This window comes from Tamandua tetradactyla, chromosome 14 (genome assembly GCF_023851605.1).
Source record: "Tamandua tetradactyla isolate mTamTet1 chromosome 14, mTamTet1.pri, whole genome shotgun sequence".
Classification (NCBI taxonomy): domain Eukaryota; kingdom Metazoa; phylum Chordata; class Mammalia; order Pilosa; family Myrmecophagidae; genus Tamandua; species Tamandua tetradactyla.
This window is the reverse complement of record NC_135340.1, coordinates 87,769,589-87,778,834: the sequence shown is the minus strand read 5'-3', so window position 1 is coordinate 87,778,834 and position 9,246 is coordinate 87,769,589. Positions and strand designations below refer to the sequence as shown.

The window sequence follows — 9,246 nt, the reverse complement described above, 5'->3', positions numbered from 1 at the left end:
CAGTTCTTGCAGCGAACCTCCACTCTGTTTTCCTCGCAGGGCGGACCAGTTCCGGGCCTCCCTGGGCCTCAGAAGTGGGTGTCCCGCTGGGCCAGCCTGGCTGACAGCTACTCAGACCCAGGGCTGCCAGGTGAGGGGTTCAGGGCTGCGGTGGTGGGTCCCCTGCCTGAGCAGTGTGCACATGGGTCCCTCCGTCCCTCCATGCTGATGGCTGCCCATCGTCTTCGCAGAGGATGGACGCAGAGCTGGGGAGCCTGAGGCAGCCCCGCCCTCCCGCACGCGGCGCCTCCTCCCGCAGCTGCCCAGTGAGAAGGCAGACAGCCCCGTGGGCCCCGAGGATGCACAGAGGAGCAGGCCTGGGCGGCCAGAGCTGGGCAGCGAGCAGACCAGCTGCCTTCTCGGCCAGGAGGACCTGGACCCTGACAGCCTCAGCGACGCCAGTGGGTCAGATGGCGGGCGGGGCCCCGAGCCAGGCAGGGAGCCCCTGGAGAGGCGCAGGAGCCCCGAGGAGGGACCGGTGTGGCCAGGGGCCCTGGGGGAGTCAGCCCCCACCTCGTTCTTCATTGGGGGCCAGAACGGAGAGGCCAGCTTCCCCAGGAAACCGCTGGCGGCTCCAGGGGAGGCGTCCCGAGCAGCCCCACCCAGCACCCAGGCGCAGAGCAGCGTCCACGTCAGCACCGATGGGCGGATGGTCATCCAGCTACAGGCTCGGCGGCCCCCAGAGTCCCAGGGCCCCACCCCAGCTGTGCCCAGGGAGGCCGTGGCCTGTGTCCGGCAGGAGAGCATCACCAAGGAGCCGGCCAGCCCTGGCCAGCTGCCCCCCATCTCCAGCCACCCCCTCCTGCAAGGCCTGGCTGCAGCCCGTGCCTCGCGCCTCGACGCCCACACCCAGGACACCCACCTGATTCTGAAAGAGACTGAGACGGCCCTGGCGGCCCTGGAGGCCCGCCTCCTGTCCAGGGCCACGGAGACGCAGGGGCCGGAGGGCAGCCCACCTGGGCCACCCGAGGACACCCTCTCTGGGGACTCCGATGTGGACACGGCCAGCACCACCAGCCTGCTCAGTGGCCAGAATGGGCCTAGCCCCACAGCCCCCCAGCCCCCGGGGCCACGGAGGGACAAGCGGCCATCCCTGCCCATGCCGCAGGACCCCGGTGGCCCAAGTCCTAGCAGCGCCCGGGAGCAGCTCTCTGAGAAGCAGCGTCACCCGCCGGGCACAGGGGAACCTGGGCGTCGAGAGCTGGTGCAGCGGCCAGTGGGACGCCGAGGCCTGGCACCCCAGGGCTCACTGGACTGGGCTGATGAGGACCGCGGCTCCAGCCTCCCCCACCTGCCCGGTGCTGACACTGTTGCCTCAGACCACGAGACACCCGTGGCCAGTGGGGTGGGACGGCCGGGGCCTCGCCGGAGGCCGGCTGCCCCACCACCCTCCCCAGCCACCCGCGAAGAGTTGGGCCGAGGCTCAGCCAGTGCCCAGAAGGTGCAGCAGGCGCTGACCCGCTCCAACAGCCTGTCCACTCCCCGGCCCACACGGGCCTCCCGGCTGAGGCGGGCCAGGCTGGGGGACGCCTCAGACACGGAGGCCGCTGATGGGGAGCGAGTGGCCCCAGCCAACCCTGAGCCGGTGAGCCGGCCAGCTGCCGAGCAGAGCAAGAAGCTGTCACGCCTGGACATCCTTGCCATGCCCAGGAAGCGGGCCGGCTCCTTCACGGGGCCCAGTGACACCGAGGCCACCCCTGTCCGCTCAGGCTTCTCTGGCCGCAGTGCCGACCTGTGCAGTGCTAGCCGCAGGCCCACTATGGCTGAGGCTCGGGCTGCAGCCAGGAAGACCGCTGCCACCGCCACCAACACCACAGCCTCCCGCCAGCCCTTCAACCGGGCCCGCTCGGGCAGCGCCAGATACCCTTCCTCCAGTGAGTGGCGGGCCTGGGCACTAGGGCTGCTGGGGTCATGCGACTTGGGTAAGGGTGCCGGGGCACACTGGGGCTAGCTTAGTGCCCACCACCCTGAGAACTGAACTGAGCCGAGGGAGAGGTCCAGCCCCCTCCCCCATGGGCGCACCCTGCTGCCCTCAGCTATGGTGCATAGAGATGGGACGCTATAGCCTCCAGAGCTTGGCCCCCGTCTGTGTGGGACAGTGCCCCTGTGGTCCACTCAGGCAGCCAAGCAAGCAGAAGTGGCCTGGTTTTCATGAGGGGCCAGCTGGCCCACACATCCAGGACTCCTTGTACTGCTGCAAGGCCCACCCCCTGCCACCGGCCCCTGCTCCCTGACCCCCACGCTGAGCGCAGCATCCATCCACAGCACCTCATGTGCCAAGGGCAAGGGTGCTGAATGGTGGGCCTCATGAGAGGGGGTAGGGGCCAGAGAGCACCCCAAGTGCAGGCCTGCCCTTCTTGGGGGTTCGCAAAGCCGCACCCCCACCTCCTGCACCCTGCTGGCTATGCTATGGCCCACTCAGCTGTGGGAGGATGCAGCCACTCTGGGAGCGGGGCAGGGCTGCCGAGGGAGTCTGCAGGAGCGGGGCTTCAAAGCGTTGGTGCTGTGGGGCGGAGCTTCAGGCTGGTTCCCCAGGAGGCAGGAACTGGGACTGTGTGGTCAGGTGGCCTCAGGCAGCGCTCTGGGTTTGTGGTCTTGGGTCCCAGTTCCCCAGGCTGGAGGTTCTGAGCCCCGTCTGTCCTCAGATGCCCTTCCCTGTCCAGCCAGGGGCTGCCCACTTCTACAAGGTTTGCCGGGTGCTGACCTCCTGTCACCCTCGCGAACTCCCCTGCTGCCCTCCCAGGACCCGGAGCCCCAGGCAGCCTCCTGCAGCAGTGCCCTGGGCCAGTGGCAACCTTAGGCGGTCCACATGGGCTGCAGATGGCGCTTCCACGCCCAGGGTCCATGTAGCCCGACCTGCCACAGGGTCCCGAGCCTGGGGCTGCCCGCGAGTGGTGGGGGTGCCCTGTCTTGTTCTCGCTTCCGAAACTGATTCATGCACGCAGCGCGCCGCCGGCAGCAAGGCTCGGACTACACGTCCACCTCGGAAGAGGAGTACGGCTCGCACCACGGCTCCCCAAAACACGCGCGTGCCCCCGCCCCCGCAGCCACACAGAGCCCGCGCGCAGGCAGCTGCGGCCGACCCCGGCCCCGCATCCCCGGTCCCCGGGACACAGACGACGAGGAGGAGGACGCCACCCCCTACGGCTTCATTGTGCAGACGGCTGAGATCGCGGAGATCGCCAGGTGAGCTGGGCGTGTGCTTTGTGGTCGTTGGCGCACTTCGCAGAGGCGCGTGCGGGACCCAGGCCTCTGCCCCTGACCTGGAGTGGGTGTTGGGGGATACCTGCGGAGGGAGGGAGGGAGGGAACCAAATGGTGGGTGCAGGGTGCCCAGCAAGGTGGTGGGTCTCCGGTACAGGAGAATTTCCTCAGATTTATAATAAAACAAAACCTCTCGGCGTTCACTCACAGAAAGACCACCCTGGCCAGGCACTGGGAAAGGGTGCCATGATGTGGGTGGGGACCACTGAGGGCCTGTCGCTGAGCGGTGGTACCTGGGCTGGCCCTTGGAGGCCTCCCAAAGGGGCAGGGAGCATGGACCAAGACGGTCCCTGACCCTTACCCACTGGCTGGCGCCTCACAGGAAAGCAGCTCCTGTGTTACAGAGGCGAGTGTGCTGTCTGCTGGCCGTGGATTTGGGGGTTGGTGCTCGGCTCTATGGGCAACCGGGGCCTTCATTTTTGAGGGGTGGATGGCATGGGCCTGCTATCTGTGCCGCTCAGTAGGGTACGAGTAGGCCCAGGCTGGGTGTCCCAGCTACTGTCCGACCCTGACCTCAGGGCAGGAGCCCAGGGTCTCGCTGCTGGGACCTCAGGCCAGCCTCCCCTCCCAGCCCCAGTGCCAGCAGCCCCAAGGTGGGTAAGAGGAAGAGCCTGCAGGGGAAGTTATCTGTCTACCTGCCCCATCCCTTCCCAACCTCAGCTCCCAGCCCCTGCCCATCATGAGGAGGTGGGCTTCAGTGGGGGGCTGTGGTCAGTGGGGGCCTGGCCATGGCTTGGGGCCAGGTGGGAGGAGCAGACTCCCCAGGCCCCTGCCCCTCACCTAGCTGCCGCCTCCTGGAGGGGGGCCAGGCCTGCTGATCCAGGAGGGGTACCCAGCCCTGTCCTGCCCTACCCTAGGAGGGGGCAGGGTGGGGAGCCCGTGCTGGGTCCAGCTCCCAGCAAGGACCCCGCAGGACCTGCCCATTCTGCTGGCTACAGGCTGAGCCAGACGCTGGTGAAGGATGTGGCCATCCTGGCGAGGGAAATCCACGACGTGGCTGGGGACGGCGACCCTCTGGGCTCCCCGGGGCCTGCCTGCAGTCCCTCCCTCAGCAGCATGCCCAGCACCCCCGCCTCCACCATCTCTGCCCGTGAGGAGGTGAGCCTGTCCTCCAGGTCTGCCTGCCACCCCCTGAAGGAACACACCCCAGACAGGTGTCCCACAGCCTGACCAAAGCCCACCCCGTCCATCCCGTGGAGGCTCTGGTCCAGGTGTGGCATGCACATGCCCTCCCTGAGCCTGGCAGAGGCCGGAAAAGGCCATCAGCCCTGACCAAGCCCAGCTGGGTAGCCTGTCAGGACCTCCCATACTCTGACCAGGCACCCATTCAGGGACCCCCAGCATCCTGACAGGATCCCACCAGGACCCCCAGCACCTGACTGCATTTGCCAGGGCCCCACAGCACCCGACTGCACCCACCAGGGTCCCCAGCACCTGACTGCACCCACCAGGGCCCCCAGCACCTGACTGCACCCGCCAGGGCCCCCAGCACCTGACTACGACCCACCAGGGTCCCCAGCACCTGACTGCACCCACCAGGGCCCCTAGCATCTGACTGCACCCACCAGGGTCCCCAGCACCTGACTGCACCCACCAGGGCCCCTAGCATCTGACTGCACCCGCCAGGGCCCCCAGCACCTGACTGCACCCACCAGGGCCCCCAGCACCTGACTGCACCCACCAGGGCCCCCAGCACCTGACTACGACCCACCAGGGTCCCCAGCACCTGACCACCCACCAGGGCCCCCAGCATCTGACTGTACCCGCCAGGGCCCCCAGCACCTGACTGCACCCACCAGGGCCCCCAGCACCTGACTGCACTCTCCAGGACCCCCAGCACCTGACTACGACCCACCAGGGCCCCCAGCACCTGACTGCACCCACCGGGGCCCCCAGCACCTGACTGCACCCGCCAGGGTCCCCAGCACCTGACTGCTCCCACCAGGGCCCCCAGCACCTGACTACACTCTCCAGGACCCCCAGCACGTGACTTTTGCCACACTCTGCAGGTGGAGTGGGTCTCTCTGTGTCCCCCAAAAGTAGCCTTCACTCACCGAGACCCCAGGGTTGGGGAGCAGGCAACAGGCCTTGGCTAGTACGTGCTGTCAGATGTGGCTGGCGGGCATCGTGAGAGCCCTGAGCTTGGGGGGGGTGCCAGGCTCTCTGCCTCCAGGGGCTACCTCTGGTTGGACCAGTGCCACCCATTGCTGTCTCCACAGCTGGTGCAGCGCATCCCAGAGGCCAGCCTTCACTTCCAGAAGGTGCCGCCCCGTGCCCTGAACTCTCGGGACTTTGACCAGAATATGAACGCCCGTCGCGAGGAGCCCTTGGCCTCTAAGACCAGGCCCCGGAACCGCGAGGAGGCAGGCACCCCTATGAAGTGGGGTCTGGGGCGGGGCTCTGGGGGAGTGTGGGGGGCCTGCTCACACCCAGGTTCCTTCAGGTGATCTTCGATAACCTGATGCTGAACCCTGTGTCCCAGCTGTCCCACGCTATCCGTGAAAACACTGAGCATCTGGCCGAAAAGATGAAGTGAGCGGCCACCCCTGAAGCCCCAGCAGAGGGGAGCCCTCAGGGTGGGTGAGGGAGCGCAGCTCGGGTCCCTGACACAAACTTCCTCAGGCTGGGGCTGGCATCCGTGCAGGGGCACGTGTGTGTGCACATGCACACAGCTGGCCCACTGGCCCAGCCCCGAGACAATGAGCTTGGGGAAACCAGTGCCTCTGGGATGCCCCCGCCTGCCCCCCCTCCCCACGTGCTCCCTACCCCTTCCTCTTTCCCCCTCGTCCCTTGCCCCCTCCTATGGCAGACACAGGGACCCAGGCCACCATGCAGGCCTGCCCCACTTCTGCTCTGGGCCTCAGTTTCTCTCTTGGGCCCAGGAGAAAGTAGCGTGGAGCCCCCCTGAGATAAGGGAATAGCCGTGGTGGGAGTCGTGCCCAGCTGGGTTCCATCCTCACTTCCTTTTCCCTGTTCCCTGCACCACCCCTCAATCTGTGGGCAGGATCCTTTTCCAGAACAATGGACGCGCCTGGGAGGAGCTGGAGGCCAGGCTCAACGCTGAGAATGAGGTGCCCATCCTGAAGACGTCCAATAAGGTGGGCTGCGGCGTGCTGGGGCTGCCTGGGAAGCGGGCGGGGTGCACGGTCCCACCCCGCCCTGCCCCAGGCATGCACAGGCCCCGCCCCGCCCCAGGCACGCATAGGCCCCGCCCCGCCCCTGGCACGCACAGGCCCCGCCCCTCCCCTGGCACGCACAAGCCCCTCCCCACCCCTCCCCTGGCACGCACAGGCCCCGCCCCGCCCCACCTCGCCCCACCCCTGGCACAAAAGACCCCGTTCCGCGCTGTTCTCCCTCAGGCCCACAGGTCTTGCAACCAGTGGGCCCCGAGAAGGGGACGACTCTCTTTGCTGCATCCCGCCATGTGTTTCATAGCCATCTCTTTTTCCAGGAAATCAGCTCCATCCTGAAAGAACTGAGGCGTGTACAGAAGCAGCTGGAAGGTGGGTGGGGCCTAGACGTGGGGTGCTACGCAGAGGGCCGGGTGCTTCCAGCCTGGGCGGAGGGCGATGAGGAGGGCTGTGCGGCCGGGACCCTAGATCGGGTGTCGGGGGAGCCTCGGGGGCGGGTACGGGGGCAGTGGTGCCCTCCAGCTGGCCCAGCACGTCCATGCACCCGCAGTCATCAACGCCATCGTGGACCCCAGCGGGAACCTGGAGCTGCTCACAGGAAACCGGAGCCCCGCGGGCCCCCAGCAGCTGGCGCTCAGCAAGAGCCGGGCTGGGGTCCAGAGCCCTTCACCCACCTCGGCTGAGACCCTGCTGCCTGCCCTGAGGGGCTTCCCTCAGCGCACCACCTGTGGCTCCCCCAGCCTCCCAGACCCCGTCTTCCTGCCCGATGCGGAGAGGTTCCTGATCTAGGCCACGGGGACTCTGAGGCTGCCGGCCGTGTGTACCTGTCTCGTGCCTCCCACCACCCGTCCCCACAGCCAGGACCCCACCGAGCACCCACATGTGCCATAGTCCCTCACCCCTGCTGGACTGTCTGGCCCACTGCTCAGGGCCAAGGGCAGCCCTTGCAGGCACCTGTCCTGCCCACCTCCATCCTCGTTGTTCTCGTCTTCAGCTTTAAGGGGAAGAGTAGTTTGTGCCACGTGGCACCTTCCTGGCCTGACAGGGCCCCCTCCCAGGCCACGGGCTCGAGGGCGCCACTGTGTGGGAAGCGTCAGCTCAGAGCCTGGGCACTTAACTGTCCTGCTCTGTGCTGGCCTGGGGTGGGTGTGAATCTTTCAGTGCCAAATGCTGAGCCGGGGGAGAGGCTTATGTGTGCCCTACCCCCGGGACTGCCAGAGGGGCAGGGTGGAGGACGGATGAGTGCCAGGCAGCCTGCTCTCTGCTCAGGGGCCTGGTAGTGCTCCCACTGGGCCTAGGGTCCAGTGGTCCCCCAGTCCAGTAGCCGGGCAGGGACATGGCCTGTGGAGATGTTTGGGGCAGGACCCCACCCCCACCCTGCTTGGGACTCTCTGGTGCCAACACAACTGCCAAAGCCACAGAGCTCATGGGCTGAGGAAGCCTTGCCAGCCAAGCCAAGAGGTCCAGGGCCAGGCTGTGCACAGGGCGCACATGTGGACACACACACACTAAACATACTCTCATGTGCACACACGCCTGTGCACATACTATGCACACCCACCCATAGGCACATACCCACCCACATGCACACTTCACCCATATACATGCAACTCATCCATGTGCATGCATACCTGTGCACACACCCACACATGCACTCGCCCACGTGTACATTCACCCATGTGCATGTTCACCCACACACCCATGAGCACACACATATGCACAGCACACTCACCTGCATGTACACTTGCCCACATTCACACACTCCCACAAGCAAACAGGTGCACGGCACACTCATCTGCATGCGCACTCACCATGCACACAGCTTTGCTCACACAAGCACTGTGCTGCACTGCAGGCCTGCTGGGCATCTCCCTGAGAGGGACGCTGGGCCTTGGCACGTGGGCTTGCCGCTAGTCTGGGCCCGGCAGGTGGACGTGAGCGCTAGACCAACGCGGCTGGAAACCTGGCTTCCAGAAGCTCTCAGCTCGGTGGCCCTGACACTCACCCCACCCCTGCCCCGCCCTCCTCCCTCATGGCCCCCGGCAGTAAGTGGTCCTTGTGTCTTGGCTGGAAGCAGGGTGGGCCCCCCGAGAGCAGCTCCTTTTACTCAGGATTCCTTTAGCTGGGGATGTGCCAGGTGAGCAGAGCTTTCTGGAGCCTCTAAGCCAAAGAGCGCGCTGACCGTTTGGGTGGACAGGGGCAGCGCCCCGCCCTGCCCCAAGGGGAGTCAGCACCTGGCCTGGCACTGGGTGGGCAGCCCGCCTGGGGAGCACCTGCCGTGGAGCTGGGGCCCAGGGCTCCTGTTTACATTCAGCTGGCCCTCTGGTCTCCCCCAGCCCACCTGATGTTTACGCAAGTGTGGGTGGGAGCGGTCCCGGCCCCACCCCGGAGCCTGCTGTCTGAGGAGGAGGTGCTTGTCTGGTCCCCAGGCCCCTGCATGCCCCGCCCTTGTCCCCTGCCACCCTTGTCCCCTGGATACAACCGGTGGCAATTGTCCTTCGTCTGAGACTTTCTTTTCCACCTCCTCCCTCACCCTGGTAATTGCTGGACACTTTTTTTTTTAATTCACAAATTTGCGTTCCTCCCCACGTTGAGTTCTCACGCCCTCCTCCTTCAGCCCTCTATTTGGGGTCGGTAACTTATTTGTCTGGCTTCTCAGAAGGTGTCGCTGTATATTTGTTCTCAGGTGGTCTTGTGGATGTCTTTCAGAAAATGATTATTTTATATGATTTGTCATGGAATTTGTTCTAATAAATCATTCTTCTATCACATGGCAGCATAACGGCGCCATCGCACGCCTTGGCCTCGTTTCT

General features: G+C 65.9%; 1 protein-coding gene across 3 annotated transcripts in view; it reads left to right on the top strand.

Moving 5' to 3' along the window:
- Positions 1-9,202, top strand: part of CEP170B (centrosomal protein 170B) — a 27,418-nt gene extending 18,216 nt beyond the window's left edge. For all 3 annotated transcript variants that reach the window (XM_077128377.1, XM_077128379.1, XM_077128378.1), the window contains 9 exons: positions 40-130; positions 231-1,913; positions 2,985-3,225; positions 4,241-4,400; positions 5,522-5,665; positions 5,746-5,834; positions 6,307-6,400; positions 6,754-6,805; positions 6,984-9,202. In XM_077128377.1, coding sequence (XP_076984492.1) covers positions 40-130; positions 231-1,913; positions 2,985-3,225; positions 4,241-4,400; positions 5,522-5,665; positions 5,746-5,834; positions 6,307-6,400; positions 6,754-6,805; positions 6,984-7,222 — 2,793 coding nt within the window. In that variant the 3' untranslated portion in view covers positions 7,223-9,202. The remainder of the gene's footprint in view (positions 1-39; positions 131-230; positions 1,914-2,984; positions 3,226-4,240; positions 4,401-5,521; positions 5,666-5,745; positions 5,835-6,306; positions 6,401-6,753; positions 6,806-6,983) is intronic.
- The last annotated feature ends 44 nt before the right edge of the window (positions 9,203-9,246 follow it).